At 53.1% G+C, this 15,381-nt stretch overlaps 6 protein-coding genes across 6 annotated transcripts; 2 read left to right on the plus strand and 4 right to left on the minus strand.

Annotated features, from left to right (window-relative positions):
* Positions 1 to 617: 617 nt before the first annotated feature.
* BDP81DRAFT_92710 (uncharacterized protein) lies at positions 618 to 1,055 on the plus strand. The gene has a single exon (XM_060596503.1). The coding sequence runs from the start codon at positions 701 to 703 to the stop codon at positions 995 to 997; it is 297 nt and encodes a 98-aa protein (XP_060451059.1). The 5' UTR covers positions 618 to 700; the 3' UTR covers positions 998 to 1,055.
* Positions 1,056 to 1,114: 59 nt separating this feature from the next.
* Positions 1,115 to 3,451, minus strand: BDP81DRAFT_445692 (uncharacterized protein; the record flags this gene model as incomplete). Its single annotated transcript, XM_060591985.1, has 3 exons — positions 1,115 to 2,104; positions 2,160 to 2,592; positions 2,664 to 3,451. The coding sequence occupies 3 exons, from the start codon at positions 3,449 to 3,451 to the stop codon at positions 1,115 to 1,117; spliced, it is 2,211 nt and encodes a 736-aa protein (XP_060451060.1).
* A 974-nt stretch (positions 3,452 to 4,425) lies between these two features.
* Positions 4,426 to 5,038, minus strand: BDP81DRAFT_417098 (uncharacterized protein). The gene has a single exon (XM_060589593.1). It carries the CDS (start codon positions 4,912 to 4,914, stop codon positions 4,675 to 4,677), a length of 240 nt encoding a protein of 79 aa, XP_060451061.1. The 5' UTR covers positions 4,915 to 5,038; the 3' UTR covers positions 4,426 to 4,674.
* A 1,134-nt stretch (positions 5,039 to 6,172) lies between these two features.
* On the plus strand, positions 6,173 to 7,386 carry BDP81DRAFT_92746 (uncharacterized protein). Its single transcript, XM_060596504.1, has 2 exons — positions 6,173 to 6,655; positions 6,708 to 7,386. Exons 1-2 carry the CDS (start codon positions 6,421 to 6,423, stop codon positions 7,217 to 7,219), a joined length of 747 nt encoding a protein of 248 aa, XP_060451062.1. The 5' UTR covers positions 6,173 to 6,420; the 3' UTR covers positions 7,220 to 7,386.
* A 1,324-nt stretch (positions 7,387 to 8,710) lies between these two features.
* On the minus strand, positions 8,711 to 9,923 carry BDP81DRAFT_308502 (ribonuclease T2 family protein; the record flags this gene model as incomplete). The annotated part of the gene is made up of 3 exons (XM_060583467.1): positions 8,711 to 9,167; positions 9,332 to 9,466; positions 9,616 to 9,923. 3 exons carry the CDS (start codon positions 9,921 to 9,923, stop codon positions 8,711 to 8,713), a joined length of 900 nt encoding a protein of 299 aa, XP_060451063.1.
* Positions 9,924 to 10,749: 826 nt separating this feature from the next.
* Positions 10,750 to 12,300, minus strand: BDP81DRAFT_498215 (uncharacterized protein; the record flags this gene model as incomplete). The annotated part of the gene is made up of 4 exons (XM_060595460.1): positions 10,750 to 11,113; positions 11,156 to 11,321; positions 11,552 to 11,956; positions 12,063 to 12,300. 4 exons carry the CDS (start codon positions 12,298 to 12,300, stop codon positions 10,750 to 10,752), a joined length of 1,173 nt encoding a protein of 390 aa, XP_060451064.1.
* Between the last annotated feature and the right edge of the window lie 3,081 nt (positions 12,301 to 15,381).

Below are 15,381 nucleotides of genomic sequence, written 5' to 3' on the forward strand. Positions count from 1 at the left end.
AACAGATTGGGTCTACTATCAAGGTCCAATCTAGGGTTGCTGCACGTGGTACCAGCACTAGCAACGGGAAGCAGCAGCAGCATAAGATGGGGCAACTGCTTGAGACCAAGCAAGTTGATCGCTGCTCTACGAGTTCGTTATGCTCACACGTGACTCGCTACGGTGAAGGGGCCAGCGAGAAGAAGAGTATTTACGGGTACTATAAAGGGCTCTGGGAGCCGTGGAGCAGGTAGTCTCCCGTGATAGTAAAGAGGGTTCTTGACACGCATCGTCGAGCACGTGAACGAGATGTATGGGCTGCGAGGCTGTGGGCGGATGTTTTGCTTTCTGTGAGATGACGTTGCTGATATGCTCTAAAGCCATTGTCAACCAAGTCCAAGACAGGTCAGAGGAGGGAGGTTGGTATCAACCGCTTAGAGTGACCCATGTCGCCATCTTAGGAACTACTACCCAACCTCACACAAGGTACGACAGTAACACATTCACATGGGACTGGGCTGCCTACGGAGGTGGAGTCAAAGTAAAGTCAATCTAAGTTTATCTTTATTCATTCATCAAGTCTCCGTGGAGACAGACGCATGTCAGTATTGCGCGCTTGCAGACTTGACGAGTTCCTAATTCTCATATCGATCATGGGAGTCGGTAGAAATGCCGCTGCCTGCGCAACCAAGCTTCGGCCGTAGCCAGAATACCCGCTCCCATGTCGGCCCTGCTCATATATCCAAGTATCCTCCTCTTGATGTTGCAGAACTCTTTCAAACGCCCGAAAAACTCCAATTCCCATGCCCTAGCCGGCAGATGCGAGAGTGTCCATGACCCTAAGCCTATACAAGAAGTCCATGTTTTGCAATATAAGTCCCCAAACCCAAGGCACCCCAGTTTTTTTGGTTTGTTGTCATCCCCGCTGATCTTCAAGTGGCGGCGGTATCAACCCGCGCCCCATCCCGAAGATGGTGGAATGAATGCAAAGGAACAAAGATCTAAAGTAAAATGGTGAAAAAACATGATAGAAATAGCCAGCGCTTCTGACAAAGAAAAAATGGGGAGAAAACAATTAAAAGCGGCGTGTTCAAGGTAATCCGATTTAAACGCGCGCTGCCAATGATAACAGCAATCAGCGCATAGTATTGAAGTCCATCTCCGTACTTATGCCGGAGAGACCGGGCATATCGGAATTCGCACGCTGAAGTGCGTGGAAGTCTCCTACGGTGCGTGGTATCGGTTGTTGCTGAATAGCATAGCTACTTGCACGCTGCGGTTGTTGACGGGGTATGGAGTTCATGAGGTTGTTTCCACCTGGACCCATAGGATGGGACGTCGGCATTGTCTGCTGGGCCTGAACTGATGGTGGGCTGATATCGCCCATGTTCTGACCTTGCTGAATGTTGTGGATATGATGCTGGCTCATATTGGGCTGCATTTGTTGTGGCGTCATGCACTGATTCTGAATCATGTGATGCGATTGCTGGTGTTGATGCTGATTGTTCATTTTACTCTGACCGTTCATCGCCGATCCGTTTTGGCCAGCCGGGCTCATGACCATATCGGGCATCGGCGTGCACCCGTAGTCGTTCATTCCGTTGTGGGGATACTCCATTGGTGGAGACATGATGGCAGGCGAGCTACTGGCAAAAGGCGAGTTCATATCCGCAGTAGTCGCTGGAGGAACGGAGGATGCACTGGCAGACGTGGCAGGTATGGTGTTGGCCTCACTGCCGTTGCTGTTCATATCGGACACGCCATACTTCTTTTCGTAGTCGGCAACGGAGAATTTCCGGTCGTAGTCGGTATCCATCTGCATCTGCATTTGAGATGGAGGTTGCGCCATGCCTGCGTTTCCGAAGCCATCGAAAATGTCAATGTTGCCCATGTTGGAGTTTTCGGGCGCGTTTTGCAGCATGGGGTTGGTCAGACGGGGCATAATGTCGGCAACCTTGTTCAGCAACAACGGCAGGAAGCGATGATCGCCGTGGCGGAGGACGGCAACAATGTTGAGAGTCTGGTTGAGTTGCTCCCGGGGACCGACAGTGAAAGGATCCCTTGCGGCGGGCTGAACAGCGAGAAAGTCGGTCATGTTGCAGCTAATCTCGAAAAGCTTTTCAATCTGCACACCGGGTTAGTAACGGGAGGAAAACAGATGTGAGCTTGGGGATTCTTACCAAGCCAGAGCTCATCAGCTCCATGCCTTGCCCAGGGAAGTGAGAGGCGAGGGTCATCAGAAGCTCGCGAGACAGGTCGACTGGGTAGTTGAAGTTCATGTTGTCTTCGTTGGACGAGTTTCCATGGGTCAATTGCCAGACAGTGCTCTTGAGCCACTGCTGGTTGGTACGGAGATCGGACAATTGGCCATCTTGGCAGAGGTAGGTGGGAAGGACTTCGTTCAACTGCTTCTGCAGGTTAGACACGTAGAGATTGGTACGGGTCTTATTCCAGATGGCTGTGAAGGCGTCGTCGAAGGGGCGGAACAGGTTCACGAGCATGATGAAGCTGTTCAGCTGGTGGCTAAGTGGGTCGCTCGGGTCATCGGCGGAGTTGGGCGGGTTGATAGTGGCCTGCAAAGTCAAAGGTCGTTGGCGTTGGATGGCGTGAGATCTGCAGAGACGGCCGTTAGTAGATGAAACAGAATACCGGTTACTTGGGGCCAGAAAGTGAGCAAATTTTACCTTTCCATGATGTAGAATAGCCAGAATAGCCGTCTTCTCCGAGAGGACTCGGCGTTGTCCCATTGAGGACCGTGATACGTCTCCTCCTTGATCATGCCGTTGAGGTGCATCATGGTAGAAGCCTCTCGAAGGTAGAACCAAGCCTTGTCATGCAGTTCGATGCCGTGGTAGCAGCCGTAGATGAAAAAGTTTGTTGCAAGGGTATTGAAGCTGATGTTGTCGAGGTAGTCGTAGCCCTTGCGAACTTGCAGAGTCTCCTCCAAAAGCAACTGGCTTGCGACGATGGTGGCACCAGGCATCACATCGAGGTTGAAAGGGTCGCCTGTTGGCATTGACATTCCAGGCTGAAGCATCATAAATGCGCACAGCGACGTAAGTAAGCAGTAGGTATCGCGGTTCTGCTCCATGAATGGGAGTTGCTGGTCGATTTGGCGTCGGTCGAGGATAGGCATCTTTTCGTACAGATTCGCAAAGTAAAAGTCGATGCATTCTTTGACGAGCTCGCTCGAGAGCAGACCGGGGGTCGGGGCCAAGCTGACGGGGCCTGGAGGATTCGGAATGCCATTCATGCGGTTTTGAACCTTTGCCGACAAACTGGTCTGTCGCTGTGTTTCCCTCAATTCGCTGATAACCTTCGCACGGGAGCCCTTGGGGCCCTTCTTCTGGGGGATGGCATTGTATGTGCACGACAGCTGGGCAGTGTGACAGTTGCGGCATGGGTTGACGCCGTCGCATTTGACCTTGCGGCGATGGCAGGCATCGCAGGCCCGCTTGACGGCCTGTGTCATGTTGGCGACGTACGGTGAAGACGTGGTGGCGGTTGTTGTCGTCGGTGGTCGACGGTCGCTCTGAGACAGTCAGATAGTTGAGGATTATTCCGAGCGACGGCGACGGCTCTGTAGGGGCGCTGGCATCGACAATGAAGGTCTAGCGGGCGTTGATTGAGTTTTGCGGGGAAGAGGATTGATAAGAGAAGGTGCAGAGTGATGGAAACGGGCTTCTGGGACTGTAGGAGCGATCCGTGTAGTGTGTTGTTGAGAGATGGAGTGTGTATTCGGCCCTTTCTGTATGCAGTCGCTGGGAGGGAAACGCGGGGGATGGTGCCAAAATCCGGGGCTGCGACGCCCGTTACAACCCTTTCCGTTCGTCTGTGCAGAAAGCCTGCTGTGTGAAAAGTCTGCCCAGGAGTCGAATATCTTGATGGGTGTGCGTGAGTGTCGTCGTTTTGTCCAATATGAAGCCCCAGACCGAAGACGATGAAGGGGAGACTGGATGATTTTTCTCGGTGAGGATCGGTCGGGTAGGGAGAGTGAGTTGCGGATTCGAGAGTTGCGTGGTGGGTGGTGTGGTTGTGAGTGGGCGGAAGGAAAGTGGACGGAGGGAAAGAGGAGGAGGGTGGACTGGGAAGGATGAGCGAGCGAGACGGGGAGGGAAATGGGAGTGGAAAAGAGGAACGGACAGGGCAAGAATGGGAATGGAATGGACTTGCCAAGTGGGAACCTGTCGGGCAAAAAGAGACTGGACGGCGACCGGGAGACTCAAGAGGGACGACCGAGACTGAGCAGCAGTGAGGAGAGAGAGGACAGCCACAGTGCAGTGCTCACCAGTGGCCGCCAGGATGGAAGGAACGGACAAGGCCTCTTGCCTTGCTTAGGCTGTCAAGTGGGTTAATCATGATTTTACTAGGCCCATTGCAGCTGAGGCGCTAGTCTTCTTTAGGGATAGCAAGCTTGGAAAATGAGGACGGGCCTCGTTCTGCACTGTGTGAAGGCAATGTGGGTGTCTGGTGACAACCCACAGAAAATACTCGAAAATGGGCAGGAACAATGGGCAAAGATCGAGAAGGAGCACCATCTCCTAACATATTTCCCCACAATGATGCGTCGTGTACGTACTGTGTGCACCTCCTCGTCGTTCGTAATTACCTCCGCGCCGATGGATCACCTTCCACGTACCGACTGTTGGTGACTTCCTCACTTTCAAGGCATCCCCCCCGCCTTGTTATTGTTGTTCATGATTTCCCTCTTTGATTGTACCAGACATAACAAATTTCCACGGTCAATGCAGAGGATCCCAGAGACAACAAGTTCGAAAACAAACCAGCAACACTACGGATACCAAACACTGTCAGAGTCGGACAGTCTCTCAGGCTTAGCCAAGTGGCAGGATCCGAGATGATTATTGATGTGACGACAGCACAAACATACGGAACACGCCGCCTGCAACGTCGTACGAAGGCTGGGGCGCCCATTGTCCAAGACGACAAGTCGCTTATAACGCCCAATCCAAAACGAACAAGCCAATCGAGTCCGCTTTCGTCGTCGGTCACCGGTGTCCGTTGTGCTGGGAAAAAACCGAGGCACCAGAAACCAGACTGTCGGTTGGCACACTGCAGGCCGCGCTGCGCTGCCCCCTCTCACCCACCTGCGGAATGAGTACCTTTCCACCACATTCCCGTCATCTGGTACTCGGCACGAGGCACGCCGCACGCCTGGAAGCTTGCAGACTCTGGCCGCTGGCAGATGGATCATGGCTGCCGTTGCCTGCCGTTGCCTGCCGTTGTTGTAGTTGCTCTGGCGCTGTACCCGACGAGTACGTTTCACTCGTAGTCGGCCGAGGCGCATCTTGAGGTCGATCCGAGGTTTCCTATTCGCCTCACTCTGACTGCTCTGCTCTGCCATTCTCTGGGCGGAATACTTCCTCGCTCCTCGTTCGGATGCAAATCTCGTGCCCTACGGATACAAGCTGCGGGCATCATACATGTCTTGTCTGTCTACGACATGCACGCCTGATTGGCAGGCCACCTGCGCTGACGGTCTCGTGATAGTCCTCCACTGTTCCTCGAGTTCGCCCAGCCAGACTTGCCATCACCGCCAGACCAAAATTTGCTCACGCAGACCACAGCACCGGCACGCAAGGCACCTGGCAACTGGACTGTCTGGACACGAACGAGCCTTACGAATACCCCAGTGCGCCACGCCGTCTCTTTGTTTAATTGGGGCCGTGTTGCTTTCAAGTTTGCCGCCTATTGTCTGGTCTGATCTGGACCTCCGGCGCTGGATCCTCGGGACTTGCTAGCGGTAGCCTGCCATCAGCTTGCATCGTCCCTGTAATGTTGCTAATAATTACAGTGTTCCACCCGAATCTCCCGTGAGAGCCGTCGACGTTCTGCCCAGTGCAAGTTCGACTCTTGGCTCTTGTTTTGATGAGACTACAATGCTCGAAAATTAGAGGCACACGAAACAACTGTGCGAGGGACATCCCTCACCGCACCTCGACAGCCACGACAGCAGCCACAAACACCACGCACTGATGGCTTGCCCCTGGGGTGAATCGACGCTGGGACGCTGCCGTGGCTGCTTGTTCCCCTCAACCTCCTCACAACTTGCTGCTGGCAGCGTCGATAGCGCGCGGTACAGATGGAGCCCTGCCAGGTTCTGCCCCCAAAAGGCCCCTCTCACCACCGGCGGTCTCGTCTCTCAATGGGGCTCGGATCAAAGCCGCCCATGCTCGAGGCCACTATTCTCAGTAGTTCAACAAAGCATGAACTTCGTTGGTCTCGACAACATGGTGATCGTCCGACACTTGGGATGGCGGAAAGCGCCAGCTCTGAGCAACAATGTGCACAGAGGCTTCTCCCACTGACCGAGCGTTCTGCTTGGGATTTCCACCTTGTTCTGTTTATTCCTAGGGAGTAGACTGTTCTGAAAAACTTGGTAATTCGGGAGCAAAATGCCAACCGCATTGCTTCGTACGGATGCAGAGATGGCGCTACCCCTTGGCGACTGCAGCAAGCATGCGACGAAAACCCACAGAATGGGATCGAGATCCTCCTCCTAACCGATGCTGGCTGATAGGCTACCTACTGCTCGATGGTTACAGATGGTCGGCTCTCGCGTTCACCTACCAAAATAGCGGTCGCGGCTATCCTAAACTCACGCTGGTGGGCATATCCAAGTCCCAGAACGCTGGACTTGGCAATCTTGTGAATCGCAAGCAATCTTTGCTCATTTCTTTGCAGAAACTCACACTGACCACCCTCAGTTAACTATCTAACCCCTGGGCCTGCCACTCCCCGGATCGCCCCTAGAACGGCGCATGAGGGAAACCTTCCAAGCGTCTTCCACCATGCTTCCATTCGCTTCAGCCCACCTATCAGACCACGACGCCTTGGTGGCCACCCTCCTTCGCCAATGCAAGAAGCCGTTTGCAGGTCGACTTGGCCCGATCAACAGTGCACGAGTTTGCTCAACTTGGGTTTGCTGCTCAGCTGTCGTTTGTCACCAGGGGGTCCATTTGCATCAGCACAACGCCGTGGCCATTGGAATGCCATTAAGACCAGTCGAAGTTTCGACTTGAACGCATCTCAGATCGGTGTCGTGTGCCCACATCGGGGCTTAAGTTTTGTCAATAATTTAACGGCACTTCCCAGACAGCCAAGTAGGAGCATTTGCAGCAACAGAAGCCCCGTTGTGGCGGAGACCACTGAAGCAGCTTGTGAGGCATCATTGTTAGCTGCCGCCGCTTCAGGAGCCGTCGACGCTAACAAGTATTAACACTGCCACCGTCTGCAAATGCCGTCGTGCCGGTACACCCGTGGACGAGGGGGAGAAGAAGAGGGTGGTGGAACCGCTCATGTCAGCACGAAAAGCTCTTCTCAGAACAGGTACGCATAGCAGCTGGGTGGTCCAACGAGACATTTCTATCGTTCTCGACCACTGGCTCTGGTAACTTGGTCACGGTCCTCGCGTTGGACAGGTTACATCGCACTGCCCTCTGGTCTCTGGAAATCACTGGCAGGGCTGAAGAATCTGCCCGTCTCCAACCCTCGTTCTTCTCACCTTGTCCACCTCGTGGCACCGGAACTGTTGATACCCGCTGCGGTTTTCCTACGTCTGTGGGACGGGATTCCAGGACCACCGGCTTCCATTCGTGTCGATGGCCTGTATCTTTACGAATAGGTCAACCGCGATCTGAGCACCAGAACAAATTGGCGGAGAGGCCAAGGAGCCCATGCTCTGATCATTGTTGATGACAGCGCCCAGAGAAATAGCCTGCATTCCGTGGCTTCTCCACCCCGTCCCCCCCCTTCTCCTCAAATGCCGACAACGAACCAGCGCTCGAGCAAGCGCCCAAAGTCGGGGCTGCGGAGATGCCTTGACAACTTTCCAAAGAAGCCAGGCATGACAGGACGCTGTACCACGCCGAATCCGACCATGGCACCATGCTGTGCTGTGCATCGGTGTCCGTCTCAGCCCACTCTTCCACCTCCACACGCTCTAATCCAGATCAGCACAAGCGTGCGCTAGTTTCGACGGTCGGTCCGATAAGGCATGCATCCGCGTTCTTCAGCGCCTCGCCAGTCTGCACCACTCCTGTCTAGACGTCTGCATGCAAGGCTGGCGTGCTGGTAGGGGCAGAGAGGGAGATTTCAACGTCTGAGGCAGGATCCTTCGCGTCGAGGCTAGAAGCCGTGGACTAGGTCAAGACACGTGCGGACTCAAGAACATTGTTTCTTCTGTTCAGTGACTAGCCGCAGTCGAATTTCGGAAAACGCCGCTGCAATCTTCCAGAACTGCACCTGCAGCTCTGAGTTTGGGAGACAGCCATCAGATACACGGTTAGACTTCTGACTTCATCATCCCATATTAAAGGATAGTTTCAAGTTGTCCCTCAGTATTCCAGCCTCGTCGGCGTTAGGCTATCCGAAAAACTCCACGGGCAATTACCTCCAACGAGGAGGCTGAAACACCAATGTCATTTGCCGTCGGCTTTCCAACAGCACAGTATCGAAAATGACCGCATCGGCAATGCCGAGCATACCGAGTTTTCTAACAAGTTACTTGTTACAGCTCAACTACCGGAGACCAGCACGCCAATTCTCGGTCCCGGACAGAAGGATATCACCAATGACCCGGACCAAACTCCCCATTCCTTGTCCAAACGCCAGACCAGTATCCCCAAAAGCAAATCTCACATACAAAGTCATTATCCAACAGGCATCGCGAGTGACATCTCCGTAACGCAGTCCGAGCTCAACAAAGGCTCTATAGTTCCGCATTCGGGCAGTTGCCCTTGCATCTCTTGGGCGGGTACCTGACCTCCTTGGCACAGTTACTCGCATCAACGTGGCCCCCCAGCTCCCTCGCGGGAACAAACTGTCCCGTCTGCAGGCTGCCCTTCAGGAAGTAGCTGTACCAAGCCTCGTGAAGCACGTCGTGCCCGCGTCCGGAGCACCGCAGCACCACGCGGCCGCCGCTCAGGTTCTCCAGCGTTCTTGTGACGTCGGCGAGAGCATAGCGCTTGGAGCTTGAAGGCGTGATGCCGGCCCTCTCGAGCGCCGTGAAGGTGTCGAGTTGGCGGAAGAGGGAGAAGGCGCGGGTGAAGTAGTCGACTACTTCGATGCCGGGGTTGTATGCGGTGTCGTAGCAGGATGAGGAGAGGGTGTTTATGCAGCTTGCGTGTTTGTTGTACTCGTGGGCCCAGAGGTGGTTGTTTGTGCCGCTGCGAGGGAGGGTGTTTGTTAGCATGATCGATGCATGCTCAAGGTAGGTTCGGCCGATGATGGGCCGGGGGGAACTGCTTGATCCCGGCCGGGGTTGCACGGGGCCGGGGACGGGGGCGGGGACGGGGGCGGAGAACGGGGGACGGGTGTGGGGGGGTCTTACTATGCTGCTACCCAGTATCTCTCCATTGAAGCCAGGAGGTCATCTTGACCGTAATGCTTTAGGATATCGGTGATGTTGTCAAACTGAGGCGTCATGCCGTAAAAAGCCTTGTAGCTCTCATCGCAGGAATCGGGCCTATCGCAATCATCCCGGTTAGATGTCAATTGTCTTTCCGAAGGGAGTGGGCTTGGCAAGGGAGCGGTCGATTCTCTCATTCAATCCAATCCGATCCGATCCCATAACAATGACGGGAAGACGAGAGAAGGGATTGGGAAATGACTTACCATAGTCCGTGAACGGTCCAATCCTCCTCCGCGCCGCCGACGTGTACGGTGTCATCCCAGAATTGCGTCAGGAGGAGGCGGCCGGAGGGGTAGACGTGACAGCATGCGTTCTGGCCGGAGCCGTCGATTGGGCATTTCGGTGCGCCGGAGAGGGGTTCGTAGGTTGTTTGTGGTGTTTTGAGGATGTTGTTGGTGCTGGGGGAGGAGGAGAGGGAGGTTTTAGTGTTGGCGATGGGGGTTTGGGTGGTAGGGAGGTGGGGGAGGAGAGAGGATAGATTTTGGAGGAGGGCGCGGAAGGAGGGCGCCATTGTGGTTGTGGTTCTCTTATTCCGAGTTCCCGTGTTCCTTTAATCGTCGGTCCTTAGAAAGGTTGGATGGTGCTAGAAGGGAGGAGGAGGATGAACTGGTCGTGGGATTGACGGTGACGTTGGTTGCGATATGGAGCTTGAGCCTTGGGAGCATTTGTCCGAGGCGGAGCTTGTCTGGGGATTCTGCCGCGTCATGTGGGGACCGGCTTTTGGGCTAGCTGTGGCTTGGTGGGCTCACCGCTTTTGCATGGGAGTGTTTTATTGGGTGGCAGCCCTGGGGATCTGTGGGTGGATCCGTTGGTTGTGGGGATTGTGGGGGGCCGGTGACATGCTGCTAGGTTTACGGAGTAGTGTGCATTGGATGGCAGATGGGTGCTTGGTTGAGAATTCTGGTTTACATCAGACGTCGGGATTGTTGTGTCCAATTCAAGTGGCTTGATGCATACTGATGATATGCTGTTGCTCTTGGGGTTATTGGTTCAATGGCTGTTCAGTTCCTCGAAGGAGCGTTGGGACTCTAAACGCTTCCTGTACTTCCAAACACAACGAAAAGAAATCGAGAATTAAACAAGTTGGAAAAATGTCACGAACTACCCACGCATCCACAACACAATTGTCCGAGTGAATCCATAAATACCCTAGTCGTTTACTAACTTATCTGAAATGGAATCTACTGATGATTCAATGTCAGGTGAATGGGTTGGCCAGTATCCACGCAACAATTATTACAGGCACACCTCCAGTCTACATGGAAGACATTATCTGAAAACTGAAAATCAGAAAATAAGCTCAAAAAACCTGTCCTTACATTTCATCCACCTAGGGGTTAAGGGTTTGGGTTGGTGCAGCTTGACCTAGTATGGTGACTGTGAGAAGGAAAGCCGGGCCCAATCCCGGAGGGCTGCTGGTAGATGCGAGAGTAGGGCTCGAGGACCTTGTGTCTATTGGGAGGGGACCCGTGGTTGGAATAGTGCTTGTTGTCGAGGCAGGTGAAGTGGGCGCGGCTGGAGTGCTGCTGCTTGGAATCGAGCTGTCGGAGGGCGTTGCAGAAGGTGTTGAAGCGGGAACCAAAGCAGGAGCCGTCGAGGAAAGGGGTAGAGTTGCAGGGATGGATCCGCTGCTGGAAGTGCTCGCCACTGGAGTTGTGGAAGCTGAAGAGCCCGAAGTCGCTGGTATGCTTGAGCTTGTTACTGGTGTGGTGGTGTTTGAGTAGAATACCGAACTGAAGCTACTTGATGATGTTCCTGGAGAGGTGCTCGAAACTACCGGGCTTTTCGATAGGCTTGATGTGCTCGAGAGAATACTGGCCGAGCTGGACGATGAAGCAGATGCGGTCGAAGTAGAGGAGATAGTCGAAGACGAACTCGAACTCGTAGTGTTGAAGAAGCTCGCGTCCAGCTGGTACACGGTGTAAATCGGCGCACCCAATTCAAATGGAACTGCACCGCCACAAGGCGCCGAAGGCATCTCGCTGCATGGATTCGTGCAGTAGTTGTCGTTCGGAGGAATGCTCGACACAAAAGGCGATGTCGCTCCCGGTATCAGGACACTGCAGATACAGAGGAACTTGGACTGTCGGACATCAGGGTGATCGTTCGCCTATTGTCCTTGCAGTACTGTTGACATACTGCGGGTCGGTTCGCTACGGTGGGGTTGAAGAGGAGGTCGACGTCGCTGACCATGTCGTTGTCTAGGCGGCCGCAACCTATATACCGTGCTGGTGCGAGCGGGGCGGGGACGAGGGTGTTGGCTGGGAAGCTTCTTGTTGATGAGGTTGATTAGCTTGTTGAGGTTGACATTGTTGGAGAGGTCGTCGAGGAGGATGAGGATGTTGAAGTGGGTGAAGACGTTGTTAGTGATGTGTCTGTGGTTGTCTGAGAGGTTGTCGTCGAAGTTGACGAGGACGTGGTCGAGATGGACGAGGATGTCGACGAGGAAGAAGAAGATGTCGTCGTACTGGTACTGCTGGTTCCGCACGTGGTAGTGATAGAAACCGCTTTGTACAGATTGAGATAATTCGGGCACCGCCACATCTTGCGTTAGAATTGCCTAGGCACACTCTGTTGCAATAGGATTCAGGGACTGGGACGATGATGGGCTGTGAGGTCAGGGGCACAATCGAGCATCTGCAGTAGTTACCGTCGTACAAGCTTCCGTACGTTGCGCCTATACCGCTGCAGAACTTTTGGCACTTGACAGGTTCCATTAAGTCGTCGCCTAGTAGACGACTGAAGGCGTCGTTGAAGTTTCGGATGCCGACACAGCCGACGTATTGCATCACGCAAGGGACACTGTACTGCGACTGGTCCACTTGGGCGTTGGTGACGGCCATTACTACCAATGCCAGGAGCAGTCGGGCTGCTGGGAATCGCGCCATCGTGTTGGTTAACCGCCGTTCGACGCTGATCTGCTGTATAGAAAGAGCGTGGCCAATCGGGCTTTTTTTTCGTAAATATCGTGAATACCTTCGTTCGATTCTATGAAGGCAAGATCCCCGGTCAAGGCCTGGAGACGGGAATCGCAAGCGGTATTCGTAAAAAGCGTTTGAAGGATGAACCGGGACAATTGTTTAGGGGCAAGCTCCTATCTTGAGCGGAGGCAAACATGTGTCTTCGTGCCTCGTATCAAACTGGTGAACATAATCCATGTCATGTCTGGCCCGAGGGGCGGACGCGGATTGTATATTCGCTTCGGAAACAACATGATTGACTGCCCGGTAGCTGGAGCCTGTCTTCCTCAGGAAACTGGTCTCAAGAATGTAGTGATGTTACAAATTGAGTTATTTGTTACACCGAGGAAATACGTCTGGCAGTCAAAGGAATGGGAGACTGTCTATGCTGGCATGCTGATTTGGTTCAATCTGGCCCTGCCCGCCTTGGTAAGACAGGAGAACGAGACACTCGAAGTCTCTGAGGCAGCCTTCTAGTTTATGTTAGCGATGAGGCTTTGGGGATTCACATGGCCAGTTTTGTATCTTTCGATCGATGGACGAATATCGAGTCGAAGAGGTGACAATTTGGCGAACAGAAACCTTCCATGTCCCGTTAACCCCCCAGACTTGTGTAATGTGCAGACATCGAGAAACATATCAGGCTTCAATATTCCTCCCACGATGGTAATTCGGCGGAGAAGGATGCGCGCCTCACTCAAGATGATGTGAGTACTTCTTCAAAGCGGCATTAATATGTACCACATAGACAGCCACAGGCCGAATGATATCTGCCTCCACCTCCTAACGATGATCAAGTGGCTTTCAGTGCCTTCTCAGGATCGTATGTGCCTGAGGGGCATGAATGTAGTGGATTTAGAATTACCACAGCGTTGGGAGTTTTGGAATGGCTACCATCTGTGAGCCTCCCTACGATTGTCGCATTGATTTCTGGGATAGATTTCCCCCTCGGATACTTTACAAATCACGTCGATTGAATTTCGAAAGTGTGTCTCGGATCTTCAGCCTTCTAGCAAGGGGCTAGCTGGACTTGACCCGAAGGATCTGATAGGATCTTGGCAGGGAAGAATGACGGTCAAACAAGCGGTCCAATAAATGTCTTATCTCTGCCGATCTTAGATCACGCACGTTACGCTTGTTGTTTGCGCTAGTGAATTTTTGACATGCCCTCCAGTCTCTGATATTTGGTCCACATGATAGAAGCATTGAGTGGAGCGGGAGTTGACCATTTTGAGCTTCTGGGACCGATGTCTGTTGATGGAACAATGACCGGTTGCACTTGAGATAGCGCTTCACTCGACACTAATCCAACTTGTCAGTCAGTCTGACCACTTTCAACATAATTGCCAGCCAAACAACCGACTGATTGTCCAAAGCGGGGTAGCTGAGTTGGTTGTTGTTAGTGAATTGATAAAACTCTTACTTCGGGCCTTCGTATCTCGAGGCACAGATGGTGATACATGGAGCAATGGAATAGTGGGTAAACGACCTTACCAAAGGATCAAAGGAAATCTCCCGGTCACGCTTGACATGTCTAATGCTAAGAGTATAAGAAACCGCCATAATCACAGCAATCTCAATGTCAGATGCTCGTAAGGCTGATGATACATCATGGGAGTAGCGCTCAATGCATTTTCCGTTCCAATTTCGAAGCATGTGATAAGCGAGAATCGTTCCTGTCGTCGTCGTCGTCCTCGTCGTATAGGAGTCAGCTTGTCTTGTCTCATCTGATGTGACTCGGACATAAGCTCGTCTGAATGTCCGGCAATGAGCAGTGAGATTGCTTGGGCCTTGTGGAGAGAGCAATCTTAGGATCAGATCAACTCCGCCTAGAAGTGTATCGTACACTGTATTGACATGGGTAGGGATCCCCTCAACTGTGGTCAACTGTGAAGTGTGAACACGGTGAACCTCGTAATATCATCTCCGTTACTTTCGCACCTCAAATTTTCGGAAATTACATTCACCATACCTAAGGTAGGCGAAGTCAAGGACCCGTTACTCCAAGGCTCGAGGATGAAAGTCCACAACCTTCTGACTTCGACATTCAAAAACGTGAAAAGTATCTTTCTCGACCTGTAACATCTCGAATGCCCGCACGCAGAGCTGCGGAGACCGAGATGCTGTTCTAAGCCTTTGCTAATCTTATCCGATCATTCAGAATGAGGAGTGCATCGTGCAGTGTGGTTAGATGCCCGCGGTTCCCCGCAATAACAATGCACGCTCGCGATCGACAGTGAGGCTGAGTGTAGCCTTACGCGTTTGGCATTGCTTGGTGCCCGACCCGACTTTCTGGTACGCCGGGGCTTGGGAAAAGGTCAGTCCCATAGTAGTAGGGCAATTTCCAATGGAAATCTTGTCCCGCTTATGCTGCTCTTTGCAAATCTTAAGCACAGAGCCAATAAGCCAGAGGCTGCCACTCGCAGCTCGCAGCAGAAGCAGAAATGCTGCTTTGACATGGTTTCAGCTCAGATGATCGTGAGGCCGGCCGCAAAACCCGGTTGGATAGTCGCGCTCTTATGCGAGCTTTCGGGGCAAAGCGCGCAAAACAAAGACCACTTAGGAAAAGAGTTTCCCCTCCGCCGTTCTCTCGGCTCAGTCAGCCGGCGTTTAGGCGGCAGAGGTGTCCACTACACACTCCACTTTTGGCCGGGCGGGGGCCCGCCCTATCGGGCTCGGGCCGCTAGCCCCGCCCCGCCCGACGTTCTCTTGAGACACCGTCCTTTCTTTGTACCAACACTGAGGCTGTGGACTTGAGCAATACCGGACCGTGCTAGCTGGACTACATTCCTTCGACGGATGGCTATCAATGCGGCACTTTCATTTACATTTACTGATCAATCTGCTCTTCGGATTCGGTTTTTCTCCCTAGTAAGCCAAATGGGATGTTTTGATCAATCAATATTAGTCCAACCTGGAGGAAGCCTGGCATTACAATGCCCGAACGCCACTCTCTTTCTCATAGTCATTGACTTGTCATTGACATTGTTCTAGGGACTGAGAATGAAT

Source organism: Colletotrichum phormii (assembly GCF_030913505.1).
Source record: "Colletotrichum phormii strain CBS 102054 chromosome Unknown BDP81scaffold_2, whole genome shotgun sequence".
Lineage (NCBI taxonomy): Eukaryota > Fungi > Ascomycota > Sordariomycetes > Glomerellales > Glomerellaceae > Colletotrichum > Colletotrichum phormii.